At 40.8% G+C, this 15,829-nt stretch overlaps 1 protein-coding gene across 1 annotated transcript; it reads right to left on the bottom strand.

The window, feature by feature from the left end:
- Positions 1-3,084: 3,084 nt before the first annotated feature.
- pnp6 (purine nucleoside phosphorylase 6) lies at positions 3,085-14,356 on the bottom strand. The gene is made up of 6 exons (XM_058646361.1): positions 13,947-14,356; positions 10,543-10,712; positions 10,348-10,451; positions 6,521-6,696; positions 6,226-6,416; positions 3,085-5,498 (listed from the first exon to the last, which is right to left on the bottom strand). The coding sequence occupies exons 1-6, from the start codon at positions 13,967-13,969 to the stop codon at positions 5,302-5,304; spliced, it is 861 nt and encodes a 286-aa protein (XP_058502344.1). The 5' UTR covers positions 13,970-14,356; the 3' UTR covers positions 3,085-5,301.
- Positions 14,357-15,829: the final 1,473 nt, after the last annotated feature.

Here is a 15,829-nt window from a genome sequence, read left to right as displayed (position 1 = left end):
TCATTTCAGATTAACTGATAAAGTTCAGGGCTAAGATTTTAATTGTGGCTGCAGTTAAGGTTGGGGATAAGGCTTTGTTTAGTCGTAAAAGTTGGGTTACGACATTTATGTCACGTAAAATGGTAACTATATAAACTGGACTTTACATTTTCTATCATGCACCCATTGGACAATATTATCTTAAAATCACACGTTGTCCACAACCCAATACATTTGACGTCAAATGGGACCATACTTCACAAAGTGGACACCATTCTGTATGGAGGAAACTGGATGTCAGGAATCTGTATCTGTATCTTCAGGAAACTGTAAACTGACGTTATGCATCACATCAGAAGTATAGGCTAATTTTCTATACAATATAAACTATATATACAGTAGACTTGATTTGTTATTCTTCACTATTCCTGCATCTTCAGTGACAGCGCAGGTTTGCATATGGTCAATGAAAACAAGCACAGATTTGTTTTCGCTGTCTAAGGTGGACGTGTTTAATAAACATCATATCATACCCTGGAACCTCATATAACAGTTTGCATCTGAAAACCTGAGGTGTTAGGTGCTTTTTCTCTGCCTCTATTCTCATATCAAAAACCTTCATCATCGTGTCAACAGCAAGCGAGAGGAGAGACATGACTGTGCTGTCGAAACCCAGCCTGTCACATCTCTTCAGAGGTGGAGTGGTAATTTTCCACGTCCTCCTTTGCTGCTACGCCGGTTCGGTGCTGACACGCTGCTGGCAGCCAAATCCTTCTGGAGGCGGCGTGTGAACGTCAGCGGCGACATCTCCCCAAACACTAATGCTTTCTCTTACTCTAGTGAGAGCCATATTTACTAACAGGAGCACTGATGTCTCATAGACAGTGCAAACGCAGGTACTTCACAGTGTAGAGGTGCACTGTGTGTGTGTGTGTGTGTGTGTGTGTGTGCACGTGTGAGGACACATTTATGATTCATACCTGTCCCTGTGAGGACATTTTGGCTGGTCCTTTAAAGGACTTTTTCAGGTTTAAGACATTTCAGGGTTAGGCCACTTGTGATGGTTAAGAGTTAGGGTACTTGTATTCATTACACCTTTATGGTTAGGGTACTATTATCCATTACGTTTTAAGCGTTATCATTGGGGCACATGTATCCATTACCTCTTCAGGATAAAGGTACTTGTATCCATTACTTCTTTAGGATAAAGGTACTTGTATCCATTACCTCTTCAGGATAAAGGTACTTGTATCCATTACTTCTTTAGGATAAAGGTACTTGTATCCATTACCTCTTCAGGATAAAGGTACTTGTATCCATTACCTCTTCAGGATAAAGGTACTTGTATTCATTACAACTTCAGGGTAAGGGTACTTGTATTCATTGCCCCTGTAGGGTTAGGGTTAGAGTACTTGTATTCATTACCTCTTTAGGATATTTTCTGGCATAAACACTGACCCTGTCAGGACGAGTAGTCCTCATGGAGACCAAAACCTGGTTCATAAAGAGGCAGAACCAAATTCCCAACAAAATGGTTTAGGACTAAGATTTGAATTGTTGTTAGGTTTAGGTTATTGTTTAAGGTTAGGCTTAGTCTAAGACTGTCCAAATGAATGTAAGTCAATGCATTGTCCAAAGAAGAATAGCTGCACAAACCAGTGTGTGTGTGTGTGTGTGTGTGTGTGTGTGTGTGTATGTGTGTATGTGTGTGATGGCATGTGACAGTTTCCAAGAGTGTGAACTCAGCACAGCTGCCCTGCTCTATTTCCTCTGAGCTTCTCTTTTCACCCTATAATAATCAATAGCCTGCGCTGCGTTCAGTTGGCACGGCGACAACAGATAGATCAACGATGCATTACAGATGAAGCCTGTCTCCAGCCTGCAGGGATTGCCAAGTCACACACACACACACACACACACACACACACACACGCACACTTCCTTGTACTATCGTATGTCTTTATCTATGCATCCTGTCTTCCATTTCACTCCATTCAAAGCAGCGATTTGCATCCTACACACTCAAACACACACACACACTCTGCTGTGTGAAGTGTGAAGCTGAGGAGCAAGGCACCAGGGTGAATGTGTGTATACACGGGCCGGGCCAGACAGTGTAGGTGCTGTGTTTGTGTTGTCAGGCCGCGTGGTTCATTTGTATTAATATTTCAGTTGCACAGTGTATGTGGATCAATTATGTAACAGAAAGGAGCGGAGCGTGGAGCAGTCATTTCCACTTCATGTCTCCATCTGTTTGAGGTGTGCATGAAATGATGAAGGATTGAGAGTGTGTGTGTGTGTGTGAATGTACTGCTGCTGTGTGTAAACCTGTTTTTATTACATCTTAAGGACCTTGTCTGGTGTAAACACTGACTTCTTCAGGTCCAGTAGTCCTGAAGAAGTCAGAAAAAACCTGGTCCTCATGAGGCAGAAGCTCATTTCTGAGAAGTTTAGGGTTAAGATATGTGTTGTGGTTAGGTTAGAGTTAGGGCTAGACATTAACTTGTTATGGTTCCCATTAGGTTGGGTTTAAATAATGACACCCTTAGTGGGTATAAAAAACAACAGTTTTAAAGTTAGTTTGGTTGTATTAAAATTAATAAAGTATGAAATTAAAAACCAATATATGTATAAATACGTACCCACAGAACAACGAGGGCAGAGGGAGTCTTTATTTCATGATTAACATGATCATTAGCCTCCATTTTCATCTCTTTAATGGAGTTAGAATTAGAGGAAAACACTAAAGTGTGGTCCCAAAGGGTCCCCCCTGTTGCTGTTAATCTTAAATCAAAATTAAATAATGCTGTTGTATATAAATCTATCTATAAATGCAAGAAATGTCTGTCTGTTATTGACATAAATGTCCAACTTTCAAATTTGCCAGGTGACTTACTCAGCATCCGTGTGTGTAATGCTGACTTTAGTGGGTTTTGGAGAAGAACTATTATAACACCATATAGGTAGTTGATTGAACAGACAACAAAGAGAATTATTCAATCTTTAAAAGAATGGTTGGAAAAACTTGCAGTCTTGACCGATAAATCTAAGGCTTTAATAAAAGGCTTTGGTTAGGGCGTACAAAGAGCTGTTCTGATAAAATGCATTTATTTATTTATTTATTTCAGCAGCATTTTACATGAAAACAACCGACAGAGGAAGTAATAAGATTATGACCTGCGACCTACGATTAAACCTCATACAAGACACACAACAGAAGGCTGACGTGGGAGTGAAATGCAAAATCTGGTGTTGTGCCCATACACAAAAAAAGGCAAGTGTGGTACTAAAGCAATGGTTTCAAGGCTGTTTTGGAGATTATATCCTGAGTAATGATCAAATGAAAGCATCTTAATGTTAAGTTTTCTGTTTACTGTACACAGCAGCTCCAGATCTTACATTTCCATGATGGCAGGCTCCACTCGGAGTGGAATCCCCCCTCCCTAAAGACTTCTATTGGCATCTAGATGTTATGCGTGACACAAAGCAGACTGCTGATCAATGACTCCCCCAGCTCTAATGGATGAAATGTTCAGGGGAACCTGACAGGAGCTTCCAGTTCAACAGAGAAGATTGAAAACTGCAAACCCCAGGGTTCAGATTATAATAGATTTCAGTATTTGATTAAAATATTAGATATTATTTCTCTCTATACGTATATTTCCTTTTTTTTAAAGATCCCCATTAAATACATTAGTTAATCTAATTTGTCTAAAATACAATATTCTGTAACTCCCTATTATACAAGTTGTTTCACTTAAAATATATGAATAAATCCACGGCTGCTTTCCTTCCAGCACATATGGGATTCAAACATAGGTTTTTAAAACCTTTACCATTCGACAACATCTTTTACTTCCACCTCTGTTCCTTTCCCCGGCTTTTCACATCTCATCATGATTCACACCCGGGCACTATTTATTATTTAAGAGCAACTTATCAGCCTCTGATAGTCTTGTTTTTCGATGCCCTGCGGTGCTTTCATTTCTCACTGTGAAGCAGTGATGCAGAGGGGGCGTGTCCGACCGTCCGTGCACCTGTCACATCACTGTCAGGTGTAGGTGCAGCAGGTGCAGGAGGCGACAGACACTTCTGACCACACCAACCACAGGCAAAACTGACGCTTGAAGTTTAGTCTACAGCTGTGGTTCTCAAAGGGTGGTACGTGTACCAGGAGTGGTATGCAAGCTTCCTCTGGAGGAACTTAGAAACATCAGAAAACTGATACAGTTCTACTGTATGTACCAGGGTACGATCGGGGTGCAGCTGAGGAATTTTCAGTATGTAGAAAATGAAACTAATTTTACTATACCAGAGGAGGAGGAAGAGGAGGATGATGGTGACAATGGAGGATGTATTAATCTACCTTTTAAAGGTCTGACATTGAATAAACTACCCTCAGGTATGTTTGTTTTGGTGTTTAATAGCTTTCAGTTTTTAAGTTTTCACGAATTTATTTTTTACAGCAGCCTGAATGGACTTGCTTTTTGCATTTTTGTGAACAGCCCCCGCCTCTATAAACCCGATGCATAAACCAACCAAAGACAGAAGAGGAAATGGCAGAGAGCGCAGGAGAGAGAGAATTGTATGTGATGCTCTTGGACCTTTAAGAAACCCGCAAGAGCAGCCACACTGTCAAGGTTGTTGCAAACAACTCAACTCAAAACTCAAAAAGTTAAAAATGTCTTCCTCATTATCTTATACTGTGGTTGCCTTGCTTGGAGTATTAGCTACACTGCTCCCCCCTTCCATTTCTAGTGGTACTGCATTAGCTTTCAAAAGATAAGTGCGCAATTAATGCCGGGAATAAATCAGCATTCAGTCTGACGAGCGACATCAGATGCGAGAATGAGACTGGCCTTCAAAGACAACATGTGGGACGAGTTTTAGTCACTGTTACTCTCCACGTTAATTATTCTGGAACTGTGTCTCTCACCTACACCTACCTTCTGTATTTCCCCATGTAGAATTGGTTTACAGATAAAACCATTTAACCTAAAGTCTGGACATTGAATGTCTCCATGGATGTGAATCATGGGGACTCGATCTAACACATTCCTTACTCCCAAAAGTCCTACAGTGATAACAATGCTTACATTCATCAAATACTATGCCAGTTACCAGCTATTATTTCCATATATTATAACATTATACTTTTTTTTACTCTTCCCTGTACCTTTAAAGCAACTTAAAAACACAATAATTACCCAGTAATAAACAATAACCCATTTCCCTTTATACTTCATTCAAACCTTTGATAAACCTGTCACTAATCATTTTGTGCAAAGCCTGGATTATGTGCGTGCATGTTTATAGATGTTTCTAGATCTTGGTGATGAGGTTGCTGACGAGCCTCTCCAGGTCGTGGGTTCGGTGTTGGGTGGTCTCCAGCACCTCTGCGTGGTTTGCTTTCACTGTGCTCTCGTAATCCATCACAGCCATGTTGGTGATGAGGGAAACACCCAGGACGTTCAAGCCACAGTGACGAGCCACCACCACTTCTGGGACTGTGCTCATGCCTAGACAAAAGGAAAGATATCATGAATACGTGTGTTTTTCTTGTGACTGACCGATGGTAGCCACCTCATTTCATATTCTGCAGGGTGTCTGTTTGAGCTAAAGGTGAGGAGGAATTAACTATAATCTCAAATGTGGTTTATTTATTTATTATTGTGTATATTGTAGCATGTAGCTATTTTTGAAACTTGACGTTCTAGAGGAAGTAAAAGTCGTGTAACAAGGTTTCCGTAGGTGAAACTGCAGAAGGATCATTAGGACATTAGCTGTTCCTAGGACTGTGCTCTTCTGGACAGAGATCTCAGACTTCCTGGAATCTGTTGGAGCCTCTCGCCCAATTTGGGAGTTACAGCTCAGTGGTTAACACACACTATTGACCTTGGCTTTTTGGGACTGGGATTCGATTATCAGTTAGGGTTTGGTCATCCAGTTGGGGCCCTTGGGCAAGGTCCTTCATGCTATACCTCGAGCATGAGTGTAGTCCCAACTGATGCAGTAATTACCAAAATGTGGGCCAAACACGATCAGCATCAGCTAGAGCGAAAGCTTCAGAGAAGAACCACTCACGTGCAGCAGGTATGAAACATATAGAACCACAGCATCATCCACCTCTGTGTTTTTGTCTGTGACATAAAAGGTCAACAGGCAACTGATTCAATAACACAAGCTTATGCGTTATTGAATCAGTAACCCATAAGCTTTAAGGGATCACGTGGGCAAAGTACTCACCGACGGCGTCAGCCCCCAGGGTCTGCAGAAACCTGGACTCTGCAATGGTCTCATATGTCGGACCGGCCAGCATGCAGTAAACTCCTTCCCGCAGGAAGCCGCCGCAGCCCTGCTCCTCTGCAATCTGCTTGGCCAGAGCCCTCATGTCACGGTCGTATGCGTCTGACATGCATGGGAAGCGCGTTCCGAACCTGCACACACACACACACAGAACAAACGAAACAAAAGGGAAATGGTAAATGTGTGAGACACAGACGTTGTTGGTTTCACTTGCTCAGTGTTTCTTGTGCGTTACCTCTCATCGTTGTGGCCACAAAGTGGATTCTGCCCCGAGAAACCGGGCATGTTGATGTGATCCTTAATGAGCATGATGTCTCCAACGCAGTAGCTGCCATTGAGTCCACCGGCTGCATTTGTCACAATCAGGGTTTTCACGCCGAGCATGAAAAACACTCGCACTGGGTACGTCACCTGGAGACAAGGGCAACCATGTTACATGCTTCAGAGACACACACAGTGTTTGTGTAAATGCACTGAGGCACGTCAAATGATTACACATGGGAGTTATAAGATGGGAGGCAGATGGGAACCATAGAGGAGAAGACACATCACATACTATACTATACTACTATATACTTCTGCTTGAACTAATGTAGATATTATAGTGCAGCTGTTGGCCTGCAAATGACTGATATACCTTTTTTTACTGCAGTCATATTTGTAAGTATTTTTTTTTTAACATAGTTTGAAAAATAGGTATTAGTCTAGTCTGGGTGAACTCGTCTGGGAAGGACCGCATTCTGGCAAACTACAGAATCTCCTAAAAAAAAAGGGGGAACCAATCACAATCGCCCGGTGCGCTAGAGGCGGGGCTTAACACAATGACGACAGAGAAACGAAGTCTAGTAGCTTTTGTTTACATCCAGTGTGGAGGTCACTGAAGAGCAGCTGTCTTTCCATTCAGCTGTTGCTTACATTTAGAAAACGGATGGATGGATATTAACATACAAAGAACTGTTCATGCCAGGGGGTACACATGTACGAATCGAAGAAATAAAACAAAACAACATGACATAAACACATTAGGTATACTCTGATTGCTAGATATCATGTCAAAAGCAGAAATAGTTTTGTTTTCAGGCCTAATTTTATTATTAAGACAATATTTGTCCCCAATGAGCCAAGTTTTCTTCCAGTCAATAGCTCCATTAAGTGAGATCCCAAAAAGAATGTAGCTGGTGGTGAAGTTGCATCATGCACAAGATTTCTGATATATTTATTTGAGCATTCAGTTTTAGTAATCCGAGTTTCTCCAAGACAAATCCAGCGTCGGCAAAGCATCAAACACTACTGCATACTCTTTTAGGGGAAATCGAGATGTTGTTTCAGGTTAATTTTTCGTGTATGAAGCTCGTACGTCTGTCCGTGTTCATCTGGTGGGAGGGGCTCAGGACAGAGACTATTAACTATTTACCCTGGCTCTGCATTGGTCAGTGGTCTCAGTTCGAAACATGAGACTCTGTTTGGTTCAAGTTTTAAGCATAATTTGGTGGAAGGCCTTAATAAACCTACAACTACAGACTTTCAGTAAATCACATTTCTAGAATCCTACCTGCAGACGGGCATGACACATCTTTTATTTCTGGAGGAATAAAGATTTCACGATGTTATGTGTTTTACCACATTTGGATTTTATGTGTAAAGGATCATATAGTGGTAAAAAAATCAGAATGCTGGATCAAAGGTCAGTCCCATCATGACACAACGGATGGGTTTTATACTGTCATCACAAAACTCTACTGCTGATCATTGAACAGACAGAGTCAATTGTTAGCCAGGCTTGTGCAAGACACTGTGATTTATTTATCTATATGTTTATTTCGGTCATGACATTTAGATCACTCATCACACAACAGTGCAGTTCACACAATACACATAACCGAAAGGGAAAGCGGGAGAAGCAAAAGCTTATCTAGTCCCGTGATCTATCAAGCTCTGGTCAAAAGTCAACAAAAGATAAAATAAAAATCTAAAAGGATTTATCAGAGGATATGAAAAAGGTTTGAGTCAGAGAAGTTGACTTTAATCTAACAGATTAACAGTGTGTGCAATTATCACAACAGTCAGTGTGGCACAAAATCCATCCTGTCTCGCCAAGAGGTTTTTTTCCCTTCCGGGACAAGGAAGTATAAAGTGAGTTTCCACTCACTGCCGTGGTTTAACGATTACATCGACACTGACAGAGGCTGTTAATACTTTTCTCAGTGACAGACAAAGTGATAATGTAAAGGGCCAGCTGCAGTTTGGTTTATCCAGTATAGAACATCATTTGCATCAGCAAGGTGTCGAAAACGCAGATGGCAGGGTTGGCTTGTGCTGGAACCTCAGTGAGGCAACGTAACAAATACTGAAGCAGAGGGTTCCCTGTGCCCGGACATCAAATAACGGCCTCCTGTGACTGTGCTCGACCTATTTACACTACTGTATTTTAACGTTAATGGAGACGATGGTGTAACTTCAAGAGTTCGGTATTTTCTCGGGTGGTACCTTTGGTATAAAACAAGTTTGGGAACCACTTTATTAGGTCGATTGCATTGATAAATGTTACGAAGCCAACGTACGAGACAGGAGACATGCCGAATGATTCAAGAGTCTTTTTTTATCTCTTGAGATGGCAGGCAAAAACAAACTCACTACTATTCAGAAGAAGGAACTAAACTAGACTACACTAGGAAAAAACTAAAATCACTTCTTTACAGACAGAAAACAAACAAGACTTGACCCTCGCGCTAATGCGACACAAACTTGGGACCTGACGTGAACTCTAGGAGCATATAGGAACTGGGAACACTATATAGGGGAGAGGGAATCAAGGGCAGGTGCAAGTGATTACTTAAGGATCACCAGGTGAAGTGAATGAGGGAATTAGGGGAGATGTGTCAAAACAACTGAGGAAACTACGACACAGGAAGACATGACATTTACCAAAATAAAAGTGGAAGTGAAAATCAAACCCACACCTAAAGTGACAAGAACTTTAAACCTAAACTAACACAATAACTAAACTAAGCAGAACATAAACACTAACAGACTTGACACTTCTTGACAATAAATCAGGCCCGAAGGTACAACCTCACTGTAAGTTTACCAAAGAATATGCCCACGCTGTGGATTTCCATTTAAGGACGGAGGTTTTTGGAGGTTCTAAAATAACTTCCTGAAATTAAGCCTTGGGAAAAGTCTAATGCAACACAAAACCAGATTGTGAGACTTAATAATCATCAGCATCAGCTGCACAAGCTTGCATTGAAAAACAGATGGGTAAGTGCTTCTGTCTTGGCACGAGGATGGAAAAGTTTCAGTGAGCGGTCGGACGGCGTAAAGGACACGAAGTTTGTCCACACAACTGCTCAGTGCACTGCAAACTCCAGTGTGCTCATTTTGGAGCCAAGAGGAAAAGTGTTTGAATTATGCACCAGTTGTGGACTTCTGATGCTGATAAAGTACTGACATGCATTATAAATATTTGGCAGAGACATTGCACAATCTTCATTATATATATATATATATATATAAAAATACTGTTTCGATCTGTCCCCCCCCGCGACTGTCATGTGGAAGATAAAGTGGTAGAACATGGATGGAACCATCTCTAGGGTTTATGTAGAATGGGTTTTAAAAAGAGGAAATACCCAATACCCAATTTGAAGCAGATGATATCTAAATACATAGTGTTCATTGATGTAAATTGCATATTTTATTTTATCTTATGTTATTATTTGTTTCTTTATGTAACCTAAGCCATTCTGTTCTGTCCTTTGTAACAAGTGAATTTCCCTGTTGTGGGATCAATAAAGTACAATCTAATCTAATCTAATCTAATGATTCCCAAAGAGTGGGTCAGTTAACATTGTGTGCATAGGTTTTTTGAATAACATGTAAAAATGTATTTGTTTGTTACAGACATGGCTGTAAATCTGTTGCTATAAATGTGCTCTTGCCACTGTTTATATTGTGATTAGGGTCATGATTGTTTGTGTTGCACCCTGACAGAAGGTTTGGGAAACACTGGGCTATTGCAGCACCAATGGAGAAGATGGATGGACGGTTACAGTATCTTACCTTTTGTATGTCGTAGCCCTCGTAGAAGTGAAATCGCCCCTGCATACACACACACACGCGGCCCTGCATCTTTCCAAACACCAGCTGACCGGCATGGCCTGGCACTGCACGGCACACATTCAACAACAACAGCATGAGCTAACAACATCGACCATTTTCTCATCAATTACAGTGAGTTTGGAAGAGACGACCTACCAGTGCTGGTGGGGAAAAGTGGTATGTCCGCATATGGAAATACTTCCTTGTCTTCTAACAGGTCAGCCAGACCACCCAGACCTGAACCGCAGATGATGGCCACTGTGGGGCGCTGCTTTGTCTGATCCAGCAGCCAGTCTGCTGTCTTTTTGTACTCGTCATAGCTGTATCTGGAAATGACAAGAATGCACTATTTAACAGTCGATATGACAACACAGCAGCTCCGATGTCACACGTGTCTTTGAAAGTGACAACGTCACAGTCTGACGAGGATTTTCAGCCGTGAGACAATAAAAGACACTCACCGGACATTTTATTACGTCGTACAATTGTTGTGTCGTTATCTAATCTAATTGGATAACCCCCGGGCGGGTGGGCGGGCGGGCAGCGGCTGTCTAGACGAGGTCAAGACAACGGGCTGAAGTTCAAAGCAAGTATCAGAATCAGACAGGCTGGTCTGAGTAGGGTTTTTCCACAGAGAACTAAAAACTCCAAAAAAGAAGAAATATCCAGCGAGTGGCTGGTTTTCTTGGAGTAAAATGCCTTGTTCATGCCAGAGGACAGAGGTGAATAAAAACTACCGATACTGATATCAGTCTGATAGTCTTTTACCTCTTTCATACAACTTAGCTGTTAATAAGACATTTGTGCTGATGCATTTACCAGCAAAAACGATTGCACCTCCCATTTTGGTCATATGACAGTGGTGGCCGACATCTCCCTTTACAGCCTGTGTTTATTTGAGTGTCTATGTCATAGTTCAGGTTTATTATCCAGTCATTTTTGGCCAGGTTTGGATTGACACTAAACATCCCATGACCTCATCCCTGCAGCCAGCTGAGGTAAGCAGAAAACCATCTCTGAATGCAGAACAGATGAAACCTTGAAAGAGATGAGCTACAGTAAATAAAGTCAACAGAGGGAACGATGTGTGTTTAGCAAATGGAAATCGGTGGTAGCTGGTCACCCATTACAATCTCAACTCCCATTTCAAAGCATTAAGATTCACAATTAGGGCCAAACAGTGGAGTAGTGGTTAGTGCTGTTGCCTTGCAACAAAAATAACACCTGTCTGTCTGTGCAGAAGCCCGCTGCATGGCTACTGGGAACACAAAATGTGTTTTTAAGTGTAATTCCTGCTAAATGAATCAGATTGCCTTAGAACTTGTAATTCTTGCAGGTCAATTTGTGAACACCATTTTCGTCCACGGCAAGGCCCTCAAAGGTTCACTCAGAGAGTAAGTCAAAGGAAAAAAGAGGAAGATGATGATAAAAAAAATACGAATAAGGCCTGAAGACAAAAGAAGTGAAGTGGTCTTGCTTACTCATCCGCTGTTGTTATGTAAAATTCATGAGGACACACAGACTTGCACATGCTTCAAATGTCAAGATTTGGCTTTGAAGTTGTAGTAAAACTAACAAGTCAGCTGCAGGCTGCTTGGGTTTGTTTGGTTTGTTTCCTTGAAACTAACAAAGGTGTCCACAGAGAAGCTTCTGTGTGTTCCAGGGACAGAGTAAAGTCAAAGTGTCTGAGTTTTATGTCTGCATAATGTTTCACCCAACTACACCAGTGGTTTATAATGACTGTGTGAATCATTGAACTAAACATTTAAGTGGCACTGTGTCTCCCTGTATCAGAGTAGTTTGAAGAGTTTGTTTGGTTCCCAACACACAGACACTCAGACTTCTGTTGTTATTAAAGTTAATATTGCTCATTTCAGTCGGAGTCACAAGTGAGAATTCCCGAGTTCCGAGACTTTAGTTTTAACAAGAGCGCCCCCTCAGGTCAGAGAGTCGAACAACCTCACAAATCTCAACCTAGGACTTTTCTAAGATGAAAGCCACTCGTGCCAACTATAAAAAAAAAAACACCACATTTTTATTTCCTCGACACAAAATATCAACACAGTGTTGATATCAACTGGTATAAGCTAACAAAACTAAAAAACTGTGGTCTATATGGATGTAGTACATGTACAATGTGTGGAATATGAGCACAAACACAACATCAATGTAGTTATACATACATACTGCACATACACAGATATCAGTAGAATATACAGTATGTAAATAAATAGTGTAGAGTATTTGAAAGGTCAACTCCTCACCTTTAAAATATTGGCTAAGGGTGTGGACCACAATTGTGTCAAGAGCTTGCATCAGTGTTGTTGTGTTTGTTCATTGTGTTGTGCGTGTTTTATTTCAATGAAAGGTGACAAAGGTCCACACGGAAAATTGGGAGGAAAAAAAACCTCTTTCACTTTGCTGCTGCGTCTCCTTTAGACGAGCTGCAAAAAACTGTTGAAACAAATATCCATTATCGCATTTGCACGAGGAAGGACGACGGTATGTGTCACCAAATCGATATTTTGACCCACTTCAAATTTAATTTCTACGTGATGAAATGCTGTAATAGGGTAGACATACGAGGGAGTGACATGTAGTTCATTCTCAAAGCTGGTCAATCAGTTTGCAAATGAGAGACAGGGAATAGATGAGGACACACGCAATCCAGAGTGTAAATGTGAAAGCTTTTCATTTCTAATGTCACAAATTTAAGGTAAATATGATTTTTTATTGCACCAAATCGATATTTTCACCTGAGAAAACATATCATGTCATGTTGAGGTTTTGGTGGGGGAAAAAATTGGGGGATTTTCTGACACAACGAATTCTTGATTAATCCATTATGAAAATAAATAGTTGCAGCCCTAGTTTTATCCTACATCCTTAAAACCATGTGTGGACCAGACTCTCTCTCTCTCTCTCTCTATGCAGGTCACGTACAGAAGCAGCTACATGTTATGTAATAGAGGAAGGGAACACGTGGTGGGCTTTTCCCTCTGTTTGTGTGTGTGTGTGTGTGTGTGAGCAGCTGAGGAGGAGCTGTCCACGGTGCTGCCTGTGTGTGTGTGTGTGTGTGTGTGTGTGAGAGAGAGGAAGCTGCCAGAGGATTCAGTGAAGCAGAAAAACCAGACTGAGCTGTTCGACTGTGAACATCAATAATGAAACTCCACAGTTCACGCGTGGAATGTGTGTGTGTGTGTGTGTTTGTGTGTGTAACAATGGTACCATCATTTACAGTAACGCCAATGTCGCCTCTCCCTCTCTCTTCCACCTGAGTCATTGACGCGTCTACGTCACAGTGCGCGTCAAACTTGCGCGGAGTGGTGTAGGAGGAGTGGGGGGAGCGTGTAATCCTGAGAATAAAGCCTCCGTGACACAAATGTTACCTTTTTACTCTCTAAAGCGATTCTCACATGATACATAATTTCATCTGAAGGCGAAGTAACTCCACCATCGCACCATCATTTTCTCCTCCTCCTGCTCCTCCACTCTGATATTTTATAGTCGCTTGACACTTGACAACCGTGAAGCTCGTTTGTCTTGTGCGTGTGTCTTACCTGCACGTGCTGGAGGAAGACATGTCCACGAATCTTTCAAAAAAAAAATTCAATTATCATTTGTGTAGAAAATAGAAGGTTCAGTAGTTTGTGACGCTCCTTTCTGTTGAGTTCATAGGAGTTGAGCGTCTGCTGATGGAGATCCGGGCGGAGCGGCGCAAGAGGGTCACGGTGCACGGTGACGTCACGGCGCACGAAGGGGGCGGGTCTCGCGGTGCTTTTGAAGTGGAGGACTTTAAATCCGGTTTTTTCTGCCACAATGGGCAGCTCAGTGACGCGTTTACTGAGGTGCAGAGACGACTCTGGGAACAACAGAGGGGAAACTGATGGAATCAGGAGCCACGAGCTTTTTGTTATTCATGTAACCAGTATGTCTTCATTCTATACAACAACAAAAATGCAATTAGAAATGTTGTGCGTGCCCCTGTTGACGAAAGGAGTACTCAATACTGTTGCCTTTGATGTCTTTAATGTCATATGGAAGGCTGGCTGCAGAATTCACCATTTGATCTGCCTTCTCAGTTTGTTATTTCATCTGTGAATATATGTATATATATGTATATATATATATATATATATATATATACATATATATATATATATATACAAAAAATATAAAACTGTAGAAAGAGTTAAACTGAAATTGTATGGAGAATTGAGCCAAATTGAAGTCGTACATAGTGACAAAAAAGGCTGAATATGATGATATAAATGTTGGGGGTCGATACAATGAAATGTTGCAACATTACATCACTTTTGAGCAGTCTTGTATAAAGTACCTTAAAGGGATACTTGAGTAAAAGTACAAGTATCTTTACCAGAAAGTTGAAGTCGCTTTTTTTTTTAAAATATAATATTACTTAAGTTAAAGGGTAGGCGGGTTGTCTTTCAACTGGAAGGTTGTGGGTTCAATTCCTGGCTCTGCTAGTCTATATGTGTCCTTGAGCAAGACACTTAACCCCATGTTGCAGCGTGTGAATGGGTATGAAAGATCGATCAAGACTAGAAAAGCTCTATATAAATACAGACCATAATACCAACTCTTCTTCTTCTGATTTTATTTGGTAACAATGCAGTGGAGTGAATGTCAAAGTTTCTAGAAATAAAAATAACTACAGATATGTGTGAATTTTGTACTTAAGTACAGTAACAAAGTGTTTGTACAACACTGCTTTTTAGACACTAAGTATCAATTTCTTTTAGCATATATTTTTTAACTGATGTTACAAATAAACATGAAACATTTTATGGATTTTATGGGTCCTTGAAATCCTTTAAAGTTTGTGAATTTGCATTGCTTGATGTACATAGACTAGGCCTTTCTAGCAGTGTTGTGGAAACTGTCCACTACAAGTTGTCCTCCCATCTTAAGCTGTGTCACACACACATTTGGTCCTTGAATTTGATGTCAATCATGGTGTGGGAACCCTGGGATTATCATAAAGTTTGTTTTCTGATGGTTCCAAGTGCTCACTTTCACTCGAGTATTTGTACGCCTAGAGTTCTGCATTAAACTAGTTAAACTAGTTATTTTTCTTCAGCCCTCCAGGTTATCCCAGCTAATCGAAAACCACATAACCAGTTTTGATGTGTGAAAAGGTCTATATTCAAGCTTTTCTGGTCTTAAGGGGCGGTAAAATCATTATGATGCTTCTGTGTTTGTTCAATTTACTCTACATTCTATTACTGAGTCAGATTAAATTTGACAATTTCTTTTTATTTGATTTTTTCAGATAATTTACTCATAAAACATGACCGAAACACAGTGAATAGGTGTAGGGCAGTGTTTTTTTATTATTATTTGAAGGAAGTGACTTTGACGTTGACTTTTTGTCAATTTCATTCATTTTTTTCAATCCCAACTTCCTCTGTTGTTGTGTGAA

This window comes from Solea solea, chromosome 12, assembly GCF_958295425.1.
Source record: "Solea solea chromosome 12, fSolSol10.1, whole genome shotgun sequence".
In the NCBI taxonomy this organism is placed as follows: Eukaryota; Metazoa; Chordata; class Actinopteri; order Pleuronectiformes; family Soleidae; genus Solea; species Solea solea.
The sequence above is the reverse complement of the archived record's forward strand: the minus strand, read 5'-3'. Positions and strand labels throughout refer to the sequence as shown.